At 41.7% G+C, this 20,577-nt stretch overlaps 3 protein-coding genes across 4 annotated transcripts in view; 2 read left to right on the forward strand and 1 right to left on the reverse strand.

Annotated features, from left to right (window-relative positions):
- LOC131460649 (trypsin-like) overlaps positions 1 to 20,577 on the reverse strand; it is a 24,156-nt gene continuing 3,579 nt past the window's right edge. Inside the window, exons 2-6 of one of the 2 annotated variants that reach the window (XM_058631308.1) lie at positions 9,175 to 9,445; positions 5,673 to 5,793; positions 3,946 to 4,087; positions 2,586 to 2,852; positions 1 to 861 (exon numbers count right to left, since the gene is read on the reverse strand). In XM_058631308.1, coding sequence (XP_058487291.1) covers positions 697 to 861; positions 2,586 to 2,852; positions 3,946 to 4,087; positions 5,673 to 5,793; positions 9,175 to 9,229 — 750 coding nt within the window. In that variant the 5' untranslated portion in view covers positions 9,230 to 9,445 and the 3' untranslated portion in view covers positions 1 to 696. Of the gene's footprint in view, positions 862 to 2,585; positions 2,853 to 3,945; positions 4,088 to 5,636; positions 5,794 to 9,174; positions 9,446 to 20,577 lie in introns of both variants that reach the window. The other variant, XM_058631307.1, reaches the window with a different exon arrangement.
- si:dkey-33m11.8 (trypsin) lies at positions 12,691 to 18,418 on the forward strand. Its single transcript, XM_058631309.1, has 6 exons — positions 12,691 to 12,763; positions 13,550 to 13,621; positions 13,761 to 13,911; positions 15,106 to 15,247; positions 16,026 to 16,283; positions 18,158 to 18,418. The coding sequence occupies exons 2-6, from the start codon at positions 13,561 to 13,563 to the stop codon at positions 18,305 to 18,307; spliced, it is 762 nt and encodes a 253-aa protein (XP_058487292.1). The 5' UTR covers positions 12,691 to 12,763; positions 13,550 to 13,560; the 3' UTR covers positions 18,308 to 18,418.
- Positions 19,667 to 20,577, forward strand: part of cdab (cytidine deaminase b) — a 4,926-nt gene continuing 4,015 nt past the window's right edge. The window contains exon 1 of the mRNA XM_058631311.1: positions 19,667 to 20,081. Within this exon, the coding sequence (XP_058487294.1) occupies positions 19,895 to 20,081 (187 nt within the window). The 5' untranslated portion in view covers positions 19,667 to 19,894. The remainder of the gene's footprint in view (positions 20,082 to 20,577) is intronic.

Genomic DNA, 20,577 nt, shown 5'->3' on the forward strand with positions numbered 1-20,577 from the left:
GTTAGATAAAAATAAATCTTACACAGTGAACTATGGTACAAAATGCAATTTAAAGCTGCTTTATTTTTTTAGTGCAGCCTCAGACCAACAAGGCCGTTCCCCAATGAGACCACGTCGTATACAGCAGTATAAACCAGTGATAATGAAATACAGTCTCAGTCGTCCTGGATTTATATGTGACCTTCGCCCTCTACATTCATGTCACATAAAAACCCTCTTTTGAGGCAGTGTTTGGTTCGATCATACTCCACTGATAACGAAAATAACAATGAAATGTTTAAAACTCAAGACCCGTATATTCACGACTCAGCTCACACATTCTCCAAATTCTAATATGTGCTGTCATTAAGTGGTGCAGGAACTTCACACGACTGACTGGAATTACATGTGCACTAGATTCATTTGGGGTTGTGTGTGTGTGTGTGTGCGTGTGTGTGTGTGCGTGTGTGTGTGTGTGTGTGTGGTGGCTCCTGGGAGAGATCAGTGAGATAATCTGTGAACATGAGAGGGGTAATCATTATTCCAAACTATTGTTATTATCACCCAAATCTGAAGAGCACCGAAAATGCCTGTGGGACGACTTAAACTGCATTTGTTGTTTGTCGTGAAGCCGCCGCATCTTTGTCACATCAAACATTATGTGGCATAAAGTTGATTATGAACATAAAAAAGGGGTTTCACATAATTTATTTAGTGTTAGGTGCAGCGTACAAAGGACCCATAGATGGTTTGATCTATCCACCGGCGGAAGTTGGACACGGCTGTGTAGACTCCCGGAAACCCAGCATCTCCGCAGCCTGTCCCCCAGGAGACGATGCCGTAGGCGCGCCCCCCGCACACCAGCGGGCCGCCGGAGTCGCCCTGCAAAGACCACACCCTCTGTCATTTTTCCATGCCACGTAACGCGCCTCCAGGAGAACAGCCGGTGAGCTGCTTTAATGTCTTTAAATGGTGTTACAGGAGACAGGAGATCACACAAAGAGTCTCAGCAGAGGGGCCTCGGAGGCCCGACCAGTTCAAACACTATTTACTACTCAAAGAGCTCACATGTCTCAGCCACGTCAAGTCACTTCTTTGTGGGAGATCACACAACAGTGACGGATACATCAATTTGTCACGGAAATCTAACATAAATCATGGTGCGTCTCTAAAATAAATGGACAGCTGAAGAAAAAAAATGTCCTTTATCACTGGTTGACTTTTCTACACTGAACATTAGTTATTTATGGTGTCAGGTTTACACCCTTTTGTTTTTTCTTGAGAAACTTGATGAATGCTGCTCATTCACAAACATTCATTTTTATTTACAATATACTATATAAATACGCTGCAGTAGAAACACATAATATAGATTTAGATCCAACGTTATAGTGCACATGCATTTATTGGTCATTTGCACTAATGTGTGTGGGGATCCTTACTTTTGGAAACTTGGGACGGCACGTATTATCATGTATTTTTCTGTCCGCGATGCCAATTTAGACACAACTACTGACAATAGGAATGGTTATGATCTAAATGACCGAAATAAATAAATAAATAAAATAAATAAATAAAATGAATCGTAATATAAATATAAATGTAGGCTTTAAAACCCTCGAATGTACCAGAGTTTGGTGACATGTAATAGTGAAACTGCAGATTAATTCTAAGAAAACTCTTCCCCAAGTGCATCGGAGAACTACGGTGGCCTTCACACAACAGAAAGGATGCTGAGCATACGATCATGCATACAGTGTGTATGTGTACGGTTTTGAAGAAATATCTAGTTGCAATTATTCTGACGGAAATTGTGATTGCGATATGAGAGGGAATGGTGCTTTAAAATGATGACTGTGTGATATTTGTGTAGAGAAACAAAGATGTTTACTTCAGAATATGAGATGCAAAGGTCAGGACAACATTTAATCTGAAATCATGATTTTTCACACATTTTGGCTTTAAGAAATCTTGCGCCTCGTGCTATTTCAAAATTGAAATAAGCCATATTGCGATTGTGATGTCATTTCGATGAACTGTTCAGCTCTAGAGTACTATATTTATTTTTTGCAAATAAATGTTCCTCACTAGATCTTAAATATGACTTAAATAGCATTAAATATGGTACATTATAATACACTTTTCCTCTCCTTACCCAAAGCCAAATATAAACTGCAACAGTAGATTATCACACTTGATTTCGGGTAATTCACTCTTCACTCTGTACCTCGAAGTTACAGCAAGCTTTTCTATCCTGCCGCTATTTTTGGTTTGCTTTATTACAACTAATACAATTCCTGCGGGTGGACCGCTGCGTCTGTTTAATAAAAGCTCGCTGACTGACATGATGAACTGTATCCGGGTTCTGTCGTGGGGATTAGCCTCTCAAAACTGTTATTGTTTTTGCTCTAATGTGAGCTGATGAAAGAGCATGACTCTGTGCTATTTCATATACGCTGGGAGCCGAGGCCACTGCCGTGGAGACGTTGTCATTTCAAAAACAGACTTAATACTTCCAAAGATCAGATGATTATGTTAGCTGAAGCCGTTTAAAATAACGGCTTGACTTTAATGGAAGAAGGTGTGGTCGCTTGGATTCCTCGTACCTTGCACGCATCCTTTCCTCCGGTCATGAATCCGGCACAGATCATGTTGGCTGTGATGTTTCCGTTATACGACTCACTGCCGTTACACCTTGCGTTTGAAATGATGGGCACTGTGACCGTCTGCAGAGTGAAGCTGGTCTGGCCTTCATCGAGACTGCTGTAGCCCCAACCAGACACCTGACACAGGTGACCTTCAGCCACACCTGTCCCCTGCCTGGGGAGGTGCGACAGCGACAGATATCTGTTCATCAGCATGGGTACCCGCAACTGGGGAGAAAACCACAAGAGATTCCATGTGAGCGTGTGATTGTGCATAAATGCCACTGCTGAACTCATCTGTATTCTCTGTATCATCAGTGGATCTAAAGACTTTGTGCTATAAATAAAAGGGGTTTATCCCGTATACTCACTACAAAAGGATTTCTGTATTACCACTTAAAGTCTGGTCACTTATTCCTCGACGGATCTCCGCCTACAGTTTCGGTGTACAATTTTACGACTCCACCCTAAACATCCATCCATTGTCAAAGCCGTGGAGTCATGTCCATGGCAGTTGGTATCCATTTTGTGTGCTTCTGTGGTTTTTAAAAAAAAAAGCCTGTGCGATGTTTGCTCGTGTGTGGCCAATCACTCGGTCAGACACTCGTTTCCGCTTCCTCCGACAGTTTTCTCTGCTTTCTTTTTCGCAGGCTCTGCCACGACAAGCATGTCTAAAACAGGGGTCTCAAACTAAAATGACCTGGGGGCCACGTAAGTGGGAAAAACAACTGTTCAGTATGGATGCAGAGACACAAATAAATTCATATTAAGTGACAGGGCTGCATAGAACTGATTGGGGGTCCGCAAGTGGCCCCCCCCTTGCCACGAGATTGAGACCTCTGGTCTAAAATAATAGCCGGTACCTAACTAGAGTGTGCCTGTGTAGTGCCGTGGGGCTGGTTTTCCGCCAAAAAAACAGCAGGGATGGACGTTTACGGTGGAGTCATAAAAATACGTACTCTGGAACTGGAGAGGAAAAAAAAAGCGACCAGACTTGCAAAGTTCCACTTCAAAGTTCTTCGCACTATCCACACGCGATCAGATGTTAATATCAGGTCTGGACACGGCCGACCGCACGTGTCATTGTGTTGTTTACAGATTGATCCTCTGGCCCAGAAAGAGCAAGGAAAATGACTAAATAATGCAGGAGATACGAAGACACGCAGACAATAAACAACGTCAAAGTATATTCAACATGGATTTTAACCACGTTGTTTCTGCCTGAGCTGAGCTGCAGAGACTAATGGGAGACATGCGTGTTAATCAAGTAAAGATGACATTGATCTCAGTGATTGTAATCTCTGCCGTGTTTCTGCAGTACCTTAATGAGCATGATGTCTGCATTGTTGCTGCTCTTGTTGTAGAGGGGATGGGTGATCAGCCGCTGGGGTTTAGCATACTGCTCATAACCCTCGAAGATATTTAATGAGTAGTCGCCCGCCACTATCATCATGTTCTCAGCCCTAAAACACAAGTGATTTCAATTCAATATGACTTCCAGTAACAAGATGGATCACGGCAGTGAGAGTCGACCACGTCTGTACAGAGAGAAGAGTGGAAAAATCTGCATAACAAATGAAATTAGGATCATTTTCTCATCTTTTCTGTGGCAATTGTACTGAATCAGAGAGGGGACACAGGGAGGATGGAAGTGACGCTGAATGACATGTTTTGAAAATGATGGCGAGTTTTCAAAGTCACAATGTGTGCACATAAGTTGACCGTGAACGGCCGCTGTGAATCCATGAAGTGTTTGTCTTCCTGCCAGGGAACAGCGTACTGTGTGCAGACGAGGCTGGGACCATATAACTGGTTTACAGCCAATTTGACGGGTTTCTCTCTCTCTTTCTCTCGCTCAAGCCAAGATGATGTGTCAAGGTCAGCCAACTCAACCACATCTGTGTGCTGTCAGACTTCCCACAGGCCTGTTTACAGGTTTACTTTGTCCCACTTGACGTTCACTTCTACACCCGCAACAGTATGGGATGCTTGTTTTCAGGCATCTGTTGGGACCATCTGCTCCCCAAAGAAAACCATGCCAAGCAGGCAGTGAATTGTACGTACAGTGAATTTTAAAAATATGCCAGAGGATTGTCACTGAGCCTGCAGCCATGCTGGCAGCTAAGAGGCACAGCACAGCAGTGATTTGAACACCTAGTCGACAGCATGACCAATGTGCTGCTGTTAAGCAAGTGTCATGTCCATGTACTGTTCACCATCTTATGGCACTTTTCCATTATACAGTTCTAGCACGGCTTGGCTCAACTCCAACTTCTTTTGCTTTTCCATTAGTGACAGTACCTGGTGCTTTTTTTAGTACCTGCCCAGCGGTGGTTCCAAGTGAGCTGAGCTGATACTGAAATGTGACGTCGTCAGACTGCCTGACACTGATTGCGACGTCTGACACAAGGATCAAACCGAACAATGCCAAACTGTAGATCAGTTAAAAAGACTTGACAAAAATCCAGACAACATGTGTTTATCTCCAACATTTAGCAAAGAAATGTCTAAAATCTCAATATTCAACAGAGGAGTCTGGTGTATTTAGTGACAGCACTGCTGAAAGCCAGCGATCGGGAGCCGAATCAAAACCTGTTGAGTGACTGTGTCAGACTGAAGTACTGAAGTACTGAAGTCATCTAATCTTTGTAATACTGATAACTGATTCTAATGAGGGCCACACGGTTGGTGTAGTAGTTAGCACTTTGCAGCCTTTGCAGCAAGAAGACCCGGGTCATGATCCGGTCGGAACAAGGGTCTTTTCTCAGGGTTCTCCGGTTTCCTCCCACAGGCCAAAAACATGCAATATGGGGATTAGGTAAATTGGACACTCTAAATTGACCATAGGTGAAAGTGGATGGTTGTTTGTCTCTATGTGGCCCTGTGATGGTGTACCCCGCCTATCGCCCTATGTCTGCTGAGACTGGGGCACAGCTCCCCCCGCGACCCTCATGTGGAGGATAAAGCGGTAGAAGATGGATGATTCAAGATTCAAAGGTTTGAACATCTTACCCGATGTTACAGTGCGCTGCAGTCAGGACCCAGTACCTGTGAACCAAGGATCCTCCACAGAAGTGTTGGCCGTTGATGTTCTGCAGTGACACAATGTAGTTGAGGTCTGGTGTTGCAGTGAAACCACCGATGATACGGCCCTCCATGAGCGGAGCGCCTGTGTGGAAGAGAGAAAAAAGAAAAGAAACATTTGCTAAGAAAAGCAGGGAGAGGTGTGGCAGATTCATGTACAATTGTTGAATAGAACTGTGACGTCATCCGCATCATATACCATATATAGAATTTCTTTTCAGATGTTAAAATGGTGTTACTCACAAAGCAGTGTGGAGCACTGTTTCCAAAACAAAAATGAGAAAGCAAAAGAAACCAAATTCCCAATATGAATCATGAGACAAGATCATGACAAATGTAACATTAGTGCCGTCACTGTAGCACCACAACTAATGTTTGACTTGAGTCACAACTTCACTTTCTAATTACTGTTTTTTTAATGAGACCAAAGATTATGCATTTGGCATAGTTCACAGGAGAGACATTGATAGGTGTACAACAGGAGAGTGTGACGTACGTGTTGGCTGAAGCTTTCATACTTTCATTTATTTTGGCAACAGTTTGGCTAATTTTAGCTGCTGTCTCTTCTTTACCTTTAACTGTTATGTCTCATGAACAAAGCAAGGGTCATTTCACAGTTGGGCAGAGTCTGCACCAGTCAGCATGAGATGGGAACAGTCAGCACGGCTATTTGATACAGAAATCTGTTACGGCGCTTTACCACTATACAGTTCCAGCACGGCACGGCACGGCACGGCACGGCTCTGCTCGGTGTGTTATCATTTTCCATTACTATAGTATCTCCTCAATGTGGGGGGAATCATCATAACACGGCTGCATGAAATGCTAAATGTTGGAGATTAACGCATGTTTTCAGGATTTTTAATCTACAGTTCAGCATTGTTCGGTTTGATTCTTGTGTCGGACGTCGCGCTCAAGACTCTTCCAGTGACGACACTCTCTGACCAATCAGTGGCCGGCAGTCTGACGACATCACATTTTATTATCAGCTCGCTAAAAAAAGTACCAGTTACCATTCCTAATGGAAAAGCAAAAGAAACGAGCCGTGTAAAAAAAAAAGAGTTCCCCCCCCAACCCCATTTCCCACCCCGCTCCAAGCCGAGAATATAACAAAACCAATAAAAGTTATTAATAATAGCAATAATAATGATTGTTACAATGGTAATAATTTATACATAAAATACATTTTCCTGGACACTACACTACGTTATCGGGCATTCCTCAGGGACTTAAATGAAGTCAAATGAATTTAAGATAAAAGATAATTTAGATAGATAGATAGATAGATAGATAGATAGATAGATAGATAGATAGATAGATAGATAGATAGATTAAATTGACTGTAGGTGTGAATGTGAGCATGAATGGTTGTTTGTCTCTATATGTCCCTGTGACGGAGACCTGTCCAGGGTGTAGCCCGACTATCACCTTATAACAGCTCCCCCCGTGACCCTCCCTGGAGGATAAAAATGGATGGAAATAAAACCCCCTTTTTTCACAAATAAAGACGTGAAGATGTTTGAGCATGTGCTTTTTTAAATAAAGCTTCATTTTTTTTTTTCTTTTTAAACACAAGAAGACGAATATAAGCGGCAGCAAATGTAAGGGTAAGCAGGAGGTAGGAGTGGGCTCCTAAGGCTCCGTTTCTGGTGTGGACAGCCCCTAAAACCACATCAGTCATATCAGAGAATCTCATCGGCAACATCCCACAGCTCCACTGGTATGGATTTCAAAGATGCTTTAAAGAGTGTCTATGTTATTAAAATGGATAGGCTTTAGTGAACAAAGGAGAAAAATAAAGAGTGGGGCTTTTCAACCCGCCCACCCTTTCCCATGTACCCAGCTTAACAGCGGGCTTTTTTTCCTGTCATCTGCGAGGCCAATGTGCAATAAATGTAACTCAATATTTGCATGACCTTCTGCCGCCATCATCTCACTTTCGAGGCTCTGAAACTTTAGAGAGGGGGTTCCCCCCCACCAGCCTTATATAACAATTACTGGGCATTGGTTTCAGGCTACAGTCGGAAACTTGCTAGGAAAATGCTGGGACAATTTCCTGGAAAATATAATTCCTTCCCGTAATGGTAGGCGGAAACCTATTTGAACTTTCAATGACACTTTACTGTGAAAAGATAACTACTGTCACCACGTTCAATCTCGCACGTTTAATCCACACAAACACTTTAGGATTAGACGGAAATTGGCCGAGTTTACTCCTGGATTATTTCTTGACCAGATTATTTGGAGGTCTCTTCTGTTCCCACCCTAACACTAGGGGTTTTGGTACGGATTGTTGAGCGTTGACTTGACAGCAGCTTCGTATGTGTTATACAGTTGTGATAGTGGCATTAGAGATAGAGATCGTTTCGCTGCATGAGGTACTGACACGTGACAAATGACATGTGACATTGGTCCCCCGCTGCATGTCTCCCCCCGTCCCCACTTTCCCCCACTATACACACACAAAAGGCTGTGCTTTCTAATAAAGGCAAAAAGGAAACATGTTTCCTGCTTTTATTCACTCAAAGCCTGCCTTTTCCATAGGAAACTGAAGTTTGTGTCGGCTTGTGAACCCACTCACTGCCTACACCAAAGAGAGAAAATCAGCAATTTTACACCGCAGTGCACAGGAGTTGTTGCTCCACTGCTGAAAGTGTCTTGCAAGCAAAAGTATATGACATTTACTGTTCTTAAGTATCAAAATAAAATTTCTGATATAAAACGTATTTAAGTTTTAGAAGTAAAGGTTTTGGGTTAAATTCCTGTCCTCTCTGCTAGTCAATGTAAAAGTCTAAATGTAGTGGAGTGAAAGTAAAGTGGCTAAAAATATAAATAACAAAGTAAAGTACAGATATGTGAATTTGGTACTAAAGTACAGTAACAAAGTATTTGTACTTTGTTACATTACAACAGTTCAAATGTTTTATTTTCGTCAGGTTGACCTAAGAGACAAAAACATACCAAACGATAGAGAAGTAATCAAGCAGCCCCTGCATCTGCCACAAAGGTAAAAACACGCATTTTTTCTATGGATTCTGATGAGCTATTCAGAAACTGATGAACACGTTGTTAAGACATGATAGATTTAAGCACGTTTAGACACTTATTAATTTGCCATAGTCTGTTTTTTCTTGTGTTCCCACTGGCAGCTGTTATTTCTGACGGCAGTGCACGTGAAGTCAACGCTGACTACAGTGTGTATCAGTGTCTCGTGCAACGCTTCAAAAAGCGTCACTTTTATCTTGTCATTCGACTTTCAATAGCCACATTTCAGGAAATGTTAAAAGCCAGAGATAATGTTAAAACAAAAAAATAAAATCTTAATAAGCAAAATCAATGAAACTGACACTTTTTTGTGATATGTAGAAGAGTAAAAAAAAAAAAAAAAAACACATTTACCTCTAAACAAAGCAAGTTAAAAAACATATTTTGTTCATAAAACTTTAAAAGAAAAAATTGTACTCACTGTGGACTTTGGTGAGTTGCAGTAGCACAACACATGAACACATGAGCAGGCTCATCGTAGCTGTGGAGAACTTCGGATGTTGCCCAAAATACTTAAACTCTACGTGATGTGAGCAGGTAAACCTCAGCAGCCAGACTGTCCTCTGTGTCTGTGTGACGGATCAGCCTGAGTGTCAGCGTCTTTTTGCAAACAGTAGGAGTCAGTTTCTCCCTGAGGCGGAAGAGAAAAGGCTTTCAATTCCATCCTTCGCCGTGTAACCCCGGGTCCAGCACTGCGGTGATTGAAAAGGAAAGAAATGTGAGAGACCAACAAAGTTCACTTCAGAAACTACTCAACGCTCTTCCTCACATCCAAACATTATCACAACTCCTTTTCCTCAACCTTCAGACTCGTGGAAAGGGCTTTACACCGTTGCTACGGCAACGGAGGCTACTGTCTCTACTGTCATCTATACTGTATCAACACTCTCTGTCTGTGTCATCAACCAGGCTTATCTGTGCTGAGCTGTTTCAATGGCTGACTGTGTGAGTGTGTTTTTCAGGACATTTTCTGGCAGAAACACTGACCTTGTCAGGACCTCTAGTCCATCTGGAGACCAAAACCTGGTCCTAATGAGGCAGGAAGTTTGAATTGTGGTTAGATTAAGGTTAGGGTTAGGCATTAACTAGTTATAGTTAATGTGAGGGATAACACTGAAGTAAATGCCGTGTCCTCAGAAGAATAGCTGCACAAACCAGTGTGTGTGTGATCAAAACTCGTCATCATCGACATCACTAATATCATCGTCAACCTTCCTGGCAAGTCAGCATCCCCCGCAGCATGGGAGGAGAATCTTGCCTGACCTCCTCTTGTCCCACATTTAGAGCGCGCTGAATAATTGATACCTCGCAGTAGAAAGGGAAAGACGGCTTTGTGATGCCTCAGGTGTTTCCTGGACCAACGCTTCGCCAAGTCTGCAGACACTCACCTTCAAACATCGGGTTATTAGCACACAGAGAGCAAATGGCCCATGCACATAGAGTTGATGCATTAAAATGATGCATATTTTCTGCCTCACCTTACTTAACTGACCAAACTTAAAACTGTGAGCTAAAGGAGCGGCAGACATGACGATATACAATAAAACATGAGACAAGATGGATTCATACACCAGCTACTTTATCACTTTTTCAATTGAGGCTCATCGCCAAGGTGAAGGCCTATCTCCCTCGCAAGGTCCAAGAGACACTAATCCATGCTTTTATAACAGGGGTCACAAACTCAAATGACCTGTGGGCCACTGAGGGTCTTGTCTGGTCAGTCGGGGGCCAGTCAAGAAAAAAAAGCCCAACTTTGCGGTGGACGATATGAGCTCAAAATTATATATCAATATAGTGTATTGATTTATTTTTTATATGTACTCTATTGCCTCGTGTGAGCTTTTCTGTCTTGGCTTTTCTGGAGTTGGCATGCCGTCCCTGTGTGTTTCCTCCGTGTTATCCGGTTTCCTCCCACATGTCCACAAACATGCAGAGGTTAATTGCACACTTGCCCCTAGGTTTAATTTTGTGTGTGTGTGTGTGTGTGTGTGTGTGTGTGAATGTTGTTTGTCTCTGTGTGTTTGCTCTGCGATGGACTGGCGACCTGTCCAAGCTGCTGAGGTTCAAATTGAGCATCAGACTGAGGGGGAAAAAAAGCAGCACAGAGGCGGGCGGGGACGAGGAGTGTTTTTTGAGCAGAATAATTCACTTCTGGAGGTTTTTCGGAGACGTGTCTTTGTGTTTCCAGTCATATGCCAACCTGTTTTTCAATTTACTCGCCCAATGTTGCCTTCATCTGCTTTGATGAAGGCTCTCTCTCTCTCTGTCTGTCTCTGTCTGGGTTTCTAAGGACATTCTCAGGTGGACGCTTTTGTTGTGACGTTAACACATATTCTTGTTGCATACAGGATGGCCGTCATCCATGTTGAGCATTGATTTTAAGGCACTTGATAGCACTGAGTCTCTTTGAAATCACACAGTTCTATGTGTAGTTCTGTGTTTAAAAGGGACCATACAATTAAACAATGGCGTCTGAAATGCACGCCGATTACTCATTCATTTAGTCATTAGAAGAAAAGCGAACTTTAAATCGTGATTAATCTAGACTAACAAATCATCTATTGACAGACCTACCAAAAAAAACAAATTACTTGCTGGGAATGTTGCAGCAGGGACACAAGAGCTATACACTGCTACACTGAGAAACACAGAGAGCATCATGTGGAGCTTGATCAACACTGTGTGAACTCATTTGACAATAATTTGAATGTCACAAACATTTGTTTATATTTAAAAGTCACAATTGTAACTCCCTGGATTACACAAATGTCTGTTTAGAGTGTTTTAATCACACTTACTTCCCAGATAGAATTTATTTTTTTAAATTCACGCCATGCAAAAACTATTTTACTTTTCTTATTATAACCTGTGTGGAAAAACATCAATCAATTAAACATGTATGGATTAAATCAGAGGATAAAAATAAACATTTTCTGTAATTTTTGCTAGATCAGCATAAAAGTCGGCATGGGGCAAAGTAAAAGTGTCGCTGCTCTGTCTAGATTTCAGTGACACGTGCTGGTCTCTGACTCACAGATGATAGGCACATGCAGCACATGCACACGAGTATGGTATGTACAGCAGACTGCATGAGCAAGGCCTCGTTATCTCGCCTCTTTCTGTCTGACACACATACACACATACAACAACAAAAAACCCAAACGCACAGCTTTACGTTGTGTGTCATTTTAGCTTTGCATGGGTAGCATCGCCTTTCACCCTCACAATTGGAATGACACCTTGGGGAGTGAGGACTGCATGGAGGCTATGCATTACAGACCATGTGTGGAAAAACACCCTGCTGGGAACTGCTGCAAAACACCTGGGGAGATGGAAAAGGCCAAAAAAAAAAAGAGAAGCGCACTGAAGACGTGAGCAACAACCCAGCTCGTCCCTGCTGAATCTGACTTATCGACATGGAGTAATAATTATAGCTCTTCTTGCTATAACATGCTGGGAAGACGATAATTCACTGTGACAACAGGACATTGTTGTGATGTGTCACTTCAATTAAATGTAATTTCTGAGAAAAAAAAAGCCTTTTCCTTGTCCAAGTACAGAGTCTTACTAGGTCTTGGGTTCGTGTCATACTCAGATATCACACTCAGCTTTTGTCCTGCCCTCTGAAACATCACTGGATACAGCGAAAAACATGTCTGGCGAGTATATTCTATCATTTTTTTGCCTTGTTGGGTTTCATCTCTATTAAGCTTCACTTTGTCTCCACTGTTGGACAATGGGCCGCATCACTGAGCACAAAGGCCTTAGAAAGACAGGCATAATAAAAGACAGGGCCGTGTTTTTTGCTTTTGATATGTGTGTTTTTTTCCCCTGTACTAGGTCAGACTCTGTGTGTGTGAGGCAGTAGGATGTTTGGCGGACAATGGCAGGGAACAATGACAGTGACAGACAAGGCTACAGTATATAAAAGAAGTCCCAAGCGTTCTCAAGGTGTACGTCCCGGTATGAGAGGAGCGTGTGAGAGTATACGGGTTTTCTTACTTGATAAGGTAAGGCCTTTTCTCCATTCGCATGGGTTTCAGCGTTGCTTCGGTGGGATTTGTTGTTTTGTTTTGAAACTGTCAGACGGTCGGCACAAACCTGCTCAGAGCTTGTAGGTCAAGTCAAGTCAACTTTATTTCTACAGCTCGTAGAATGAAAAACACAGTGGATCGCGATAAAAAGTCAACGACATTGTGTGAAGATGAACCATGGATACAGGATTTAACAGGACGGGACTGAAGTGTTTGTTTGTGCGTTTATCCATTCTTAAGCTTAATGGAAAACCTAAAACAGGGTTAAATACACGTTGAAATGGATTCTCTCTCTTGACTGTGACTGTTCTTTGTGGTTATAATTGTATTGTAATAGTGTGGTCAGCCAGTTGTAATGTTTGATTCATTTTATATAAATCTTTGTTTTCTCATGTGATTTGTGGAGCTGCTATGGTAAAAGAGATGCAAGAAAAGTGTTACCAAAAAAAGTCTATAAAAGTATTATCCTTTATCCTTCTCCTTGAGAAGTTGGTGATAATCTTAGTTAAGATAATCTTCAAATAAGTCACTCATGGCTTGATTGGGTACTATGATTTGTTTTATGTTTTCCCTTTCCCTATGTAACTCTCCATAATGGCTTTAAATGTGTCCGCAAACCTTGGTATTGAAGCGTAAACATAGATGTTTGGTGTGCGATGAACTACAGTGTCCACATTTTACATTTACTACTTTGGTTCATAAGAGGTTGACGTGTTAATGTGAGTGAACGTACTTGTTTTTTTTCCGCTCCTACTTTTTCAGTATCTTCGAAAATGAGTCAGACGTCATCTTGTCACCTCTCACTGCTCCTTCTGCTGGTTATAAACGTAACAGGTGAGAAACAATGGCATTTGAGACAATGGTGCTTTACACTTTAAAGGTGACGAGGAAATTTTGAGCTACTTTTGAGCTACTCTTTGAGTTTTGACATGTCTGTCTCTTTGTGTCCAACCCCCTGTCCTTGGGTTTTCAGGTGTGATTGGGGACAGAATCATCGGGGGGGAGGTGGTAGCACCCTTCACCGTCACGTATCAAGCCTCCCTGAGGTTCTGGAACTACCCTTTCTGTGGAGGCACCCTCATCCACCCACAGTGGGTGATTTCTGCTGCCCACTGCTGGAGGCCGTGAGTCACTGCACATTTACGCCTGAGACACTCATATCAATGTAATAGATTCTGGAGCCAGGACAACCCTTTATTTAGCACCGTTTTTCATTAATGACAATTCCCTTAAATTTGGTTGTTTTTGATGTTGTTTACGTTCTGTTGACTTTAAGAGTGTATGCGGGGTTATTCAAAAAGAATTAGCTACCTTTTCAGGAAAAAGTATCATTGCAAAAAATTGACCTAGTTTCTTTGTTTATAATATTAAACATTTCCCTGATGTTTAAGGTCTCACTAATTAGTTAATTTAATTTAATTTATCCTCCACATGAGGGTCACATGGGGCTGGATTTAATCCCAGCTGACATGGGGTGAAACACGGGGTCACACCCTGGGCAGGTCACCAGTGTGTTACAGGGTCAACAGACTCACACCTACAGAGTGTTCAAACACTTGTAAACTCAGAACATGCAAACTACACACAGAAAGGCCCGGGATTTGAACCTTGTGGGACTGTGTTGGCCTCTTTCTGTACGCCTTTGCAGTCACTGCTGACTTTACATAGTAGGTCACAAACCAATTGGCAACTTAACAGTGAGTTTAAAAGAAAAGTAGGCACCAACTCTGTTGTTGACGTTACAAGACAGAAAACTGTAATAATGTAACCAGATGAAGAATGAACAGTCTTTTGCAGTTAATTGTTTTCAAATAACCCTGTCATCCACTATAAACAGCATAAAATCAAAAATACAAAAGTGGCAATTTGTTTTGCATCATCATATGGTTTTGTCCCATTGACATCATCAAAGTCTGTGAGGGTTCAGGGATTAAGGGTTAAAAAGAGACGTTGGCTTCCTGATCCATACTGGAGACCAGATTTGTTTTATGCATGTGTGGAAATGTTGCTACTTACTGCCATGAAGGCTGGGGTTACATTTAGGGTAAGTGTGATGGAAATCCCCTCAGGCAAAGTCTGCAAAGATGCTGACTGGATTTAAAATGGATGTAAAATGGTGAAAATGACCACTAGAGGGCCCTCACACACAGCATCAAACCCTCTCTGAAGTGGGAATGATTGTGCCCATGAATTTTTAAAGCTATGTTTAACAGAATCTTATCATATCTGGTACTTTAATGTGACTTGGAAAGATGTGATGTTTTGTTTTTTTTTGTCCGAGCAGAATCTGATTAACCTGCAACTCTATGTTTTTGTAGGCAGCATTTGATCAAAATTTACCTGGGAGAGCGAAACATAGACAAGTTGGAGGGATTTGAGCAGATTTTCAAGGTCTCCTTAATCATCAGGCATTACCAGTACAAAGCCTGGACGTTTGATAATGACATCATGCTGCTTAAGGTGAGACAAGGTTGTGTGATGTGACTATCTTTATTACTGGTTACTATGGAAGAGTATTAGGGCCACATGTGTGTTTGGAAAAAAAAAAAAAAAAAAAAAACAGCATGAATTCTGAGAAAAAAAAAGTCAGATTCTAATCTTAATTTTTGTTTAATGAATTTTGGTTTGGTTTTGTCTAATGATGTTTGACCTGTCAAGCTCGTGTCATGTCATGTCATGTAAACACAGAGGCAGTTTATTTTGCATCACATTTGATCGTAGACTTTTGAGACATTTGGTCATGACTACAGAGCAAAATCTGGGAGAAAAGAAGCTAAATCTTACATATCCCATGCAATATTGTTTTACCCTGTTGAGAAATACTGTTGAGAAATATTAAGAAACCAAAAATCAAACAAATCTTTAAATCGTACATAATATATAAACAAGAGGAAGTATCACCAAACTTAAATGGAGTTAATGGTCTCAAACACTAGGTTCCGGTCTTTTTCAATAGTCCATCGCAGGACCAACATACAGATACAAACAAACCATTCACACCTATGGTCAGTATAGAATGTTCAGTTAACCTCTGCATGCTTTTGGACGTGTGGGAGGAGGAACCCGACCCTTCTTGCTAGCCACTACTCCACCATGTGGCCCTTAATACACCAATAATTTATGACATATTGCACCTTTAATGAGTGATCATCTCTCATGTGAATGAAACATGTACAGTGCTTCCATCTGCATGTCTGACAGACTGACTGACTGACCGTATGTTCTCTCTGTGGTGCAGTTGCACAAGCCGGCGGTCCTCAACAACAGGGTAACAATAATAAGGCTGCCTGACCCATTCGCGCCCCCATTGCCAGCCTTTACCAGATGCACAGTCAGCGGCTGGGGCGTGACCCAGCCCGATGGCTACACACTGTCAAGTGACCTGAGGTCTGTGATCGTGGACATCATCCCTAAATGCTCGTTGTACTACTACTTCAGGATCACAAGGAACATGATCTGTGCTGGCTCTGTCAATGGTGGGAGGGATTCCTGTCGGGTAAGAGAAAAAGGTTGTGTGTGTGTGTGTGTGTGTGTGTAACATTAGTGTAAAAGTACAGTATGTTTAAGTTTAAATGCATAGTTCTGACATTCTGACTCTAGGAGTCTCTCAATCAAACAGCAACAAAAACTTAGTTTGATAACTTTGGGAAGCAGCATGGGATCATGGGAATTGTTGTCTCTTTCAGCTAGTACTAGTGATCCATCAGTGATAAATACACACAATAACACTCAAAAAGACAACACACTGGCTAACTGGTAGTTAACACTATAGATTTCAAGAGTGCTGGAAACGTTTTGGCTAATGTAAGCACTATTCGACAGTAGCAGTGAAAAGTTAAACATTTAAAGGCGATATATAACAGCAACCTTTAGCGCGTAACATGTTTTCTGCTATCCAAATTCCAAACATTGCAGGGGGCATAACTGCCAGATTTTTCATAAATATGGAAATGAGATGCTGCACTTTGCTGCACCCGACTTTACACATACAGATAACTGCTTCATTGCCTGTTTCATTTTTTAGAAATAGTGAACTTATTTCTGGGGCAGTGGCTCCAGAAATAAGAGCAGCTTAGAAACGTGATAACAAATATGCTTGTTGAGTTTTCTAAGGAGTGATGGCTATCTATAAATGGCATCTAATCGAAAGACAGCTACTCTTCAGTGGCAGCCGTGTTACGCTCGCCCCACACTAGAGGATAATTGGATAGGTTTTGGTCCCAATCTGGCTCTTCTGACAATCGTAGGTGTCTTCTGATTTCAGGCTGATTTGAACAGATTATCTGGTCAAATTATCGTGTAGTGAGAGGGGTTAACAGACTAAGAGTCTCCTCGATTTCACATCATAAGTATTAAACATGTTGGATATTTACAACTGAACAGCGATCAGGGCGTGAGCAGAACTGCGAGTTGAGAGCGAGTTGACCGGGAAACGGATGTTGGTTTAAAACTGTAAATTGGAAAAACAAGTTGATTCCGTCTTCTCAGCCATGACTTCATCCACAGTTTTTTAGTGTTTCTCAGCACAAAACAACAACTATTAAATGATGCTGGAAGACAGTCTGCCTCCCTGTCTGTTTATATTCTGAAGACACGTTAAATCACGTGGGTTTCTGTGAGATCTCAAATCTCTGGAATCTCCTCCCTGAAATCGTTTGATTAAACGCTAAAGTGTGTGGTCGTGTGTCTTGACTGGATCGTCTAGTCTGTGCTTTCTCACGATGAAAACATTGAAAATCGGTTACAAAGTTCGTTGTGTCTGTGGTCTCCCGCATTTTTAAAATCAAATCAGATTTGAAAATCCTCTAGTGAGGGACAGGCTTTAGACGCGCCACTGGCAGACTCGGCTGGATTCACCCAGGCAAGCTTCCTCCCACAGTCCACTAGAACAGGCAGACGGATAGTTGGACACTAGATTGATCGCAGGTGTGAATGTGAGAGTGAATGGTCGGTTGTCTCTTTATGTTTGCCCTGCGAAGGCCAGGCGACCTGTCCAGGGAGTAACCCTGTCTTTCGCCCCAATGTCTGCTGGGATTGTGGAGTGAAGGAACAGGCAGAGATTTAATGTGCAAGTGTGTCTGCTTCAGAGATGCGGCGGAGACTTATTCGGTTTTGTTTACTCCGCGCGGGAGAAAAGTATCTACACTGAACTTGTTTGAGTGGTGCACATGTACAACTCAGTGGATGTACAAGAGGAAATGGAATGGTGGGCATGTACACATGTGGAAATACAAAGTGACTGGCGTTAAGGAAAAAAAAGCAAGCAAACACTTTGAGTCTTCTCAGTTCAGAACCACAGGGTCTGTCTGTCATGTTACTTCACTTTCCATGAACATGTAAAAATGAAACGGTTTACTTTTCTGTCCTCAGGGAGACTCGGGAGGCCCTCTTGTGTGTAACGGTCGAGTTGAGGGTATTGTATCTTGGGGTATCGGCTGTGCCTACCCTTTCTACCCCGGTGTCTACACCCAAGTCAGCAACTACCTCGGCTGGATATACTGGCATATCCAGAACAAATGAAGAGACTATTAATAACTAACTTCTCCAAGACACTGCTGTGAGGACGATTTAAATGGACTCTATATTTTTGTTATTGTTGTTGTATGTTACTTTCATATAAAATGAATATATACATATGCTAAAAAAGAAACTATCTGTAACATACGTCCCACTAGTGTGAACTCATTAACGCACACAATGTGAAAATCACCAGAGAGAAGACGACCATATTTCACTTCTACATATATGAAGGACATTAAATGCACATTAAATGTATTGTTTTGTTACTCTACTGTGTTTTTAGTGTTGTTTCTGATCATTTCAGGGATCATTTTGGTGTTTGATGCCTCTACTGTATATCACCATTGACTTAAGGTTTAAAAGAAAATGACAATAAAGATTTTCACAACCTGTTTCGTCTGTTTTATCACTTAGTAATTAGAGTTGGGCTGGGGCTGCATTTTTCTGTCCTAGAGAATAATGAACCCGATCTGAACCTGGCACGAGTATTTGTCAGAGCTGACAAATAACCGTCACAGTGAGAGTAAGCTGACGCATACTCTGTTAGCCTTTACTTGTGGTTGCGGCAAACAACATAAAGTTACTGTTACATCCAGTAGGAAGCGACTACTAGCCCCATCTACACACATGCATGCATAGATACACATGGTCACACACCTTATGAGTCCTTACCACCAGCACTCAGGAGGTAGAGATAGACTGATTCATTGGTTGGGTCAGTTAATTGGGCCAATACTTTTGCTTTTGCTTTTGTAATAAAAGCATTAGCAGATTATTATTAAGTCGGTCAATCATTAAAAATAACGCACTTTTGTCCTCAGAAACTTAAATGTTGCTAAGTCACTAAAACAAAGTGTTCTTTGTTTGTTTTTTGATGCCGTTTAATGCATTTAATTTCCGGTTTATTATTATTTTTTTTTTTTAAATAACATACATAATGGCACTGCAGTGCAACAGCTTTCCCTCTGTTGGCGTCCTTATCGTTGCCATGGTTGCTCAACAAAGATCTCCGCTCATGTGGACCCATGCGTTTATCCTCTACTTCTTTGGTAGAAATGCGTCCTATGCCCTGTGTCCAGACTTGTACCGCCACCCAATGTTAAAGTGGGATACTACAAGATCCTGACGAGCGAGTATACCATATTTTTAGACACTAAAAATCTTTGAAAAGACTACTGGAGAGAAACTTTCAATTTTAACTCATAATACTTTACACATGCCATTTTTTCTCAAACTTGAAGCTCCGGATGTGGGCACCATATAAGAGATAGCCTTTGATGCTTTGATGTGTCAGTGTTCTGCAAATACTACAACACAACAGATAAGGAACTCCTCAAGCATGCAGGAAAACCAGTTACCTTGGACATACAACCCTATCAAACCACACCTTCACTGTTATTACTGCATCAGTACACACAGGTAATTGCATCAACACAAGCAGTGCCATTGCCTCATGACAAAGTGTTACCCTCCTTGTGCGTGATTGGCTGTGACTGCACCCGCTGGCTCCTCCCTCTGTCCCATTCACATCTAAAGCTGAGCAACAACTGACTCATTCACTGCCTGAAAAACAGCCTTAAAGCAAGAATGGACAAAGTGAACTTCAACAGCCGAGTGATGGCTTTTAAAGACCCGGGCTCCAGTCACTTGTCCCCAGAAACAATCAAGAAGCTGATCCACCTCTCACAGGAGGCAAAGAAACAGGCCTACTGTCCATACAGCAAATTCAGAGTGGGGGCTGCTCTCCTCACCCACGACAACCATATGTTTACAGGTACAGAACATTTGAAACTCAGCCTCTCGGTTGCTATCTAATTCTATATTTGAAATGTGTTAATACTATAATATGCTATAGTTTATATATACTAATACTAATATATGAAGATATACCAAACCGCTTCCTATGAAATGTTTAAATGTACGTGTCAAGTTCTGGGTTGTTTGCATACAGTATTATGTAACTTGTGTCTGAGTCAATTCAGTTCCTGCTGCTCTTACGTGGAAGAAGTGACACAATCTAATTTATTTCACCACTTGGAATCCCCCTCCCCCCCAACAGTAAAAATACTTCGCAATTGATTTGTTGCTTGATCATTTTGCTGTAATATGCTAAAAGGATCGGAGTACAGTTGTTGTTTTACAGTTTACTTTGATCCCCTTTACTTGAACGGTGTAATCTTTCCAGGGTTCCCATAAAATACAGGTAGAGAATTTACAATTTTTGACTCATTGATATCACAAGAATGACTTTAATTATAACTACACTCCCA

The sequence above is a fragment of the Solea solea genome, chromosome 6 (assembly GCF_958295425.1).
Source record: "Solea solea chromosome 6, fSolSol10.1, whole genome shotgun sequence".
NCBI lineage: Eukaryota > Metazoa > Chordata > Actinopteri > Pleuronectiformes > Soleidae > Solea > Solea solea.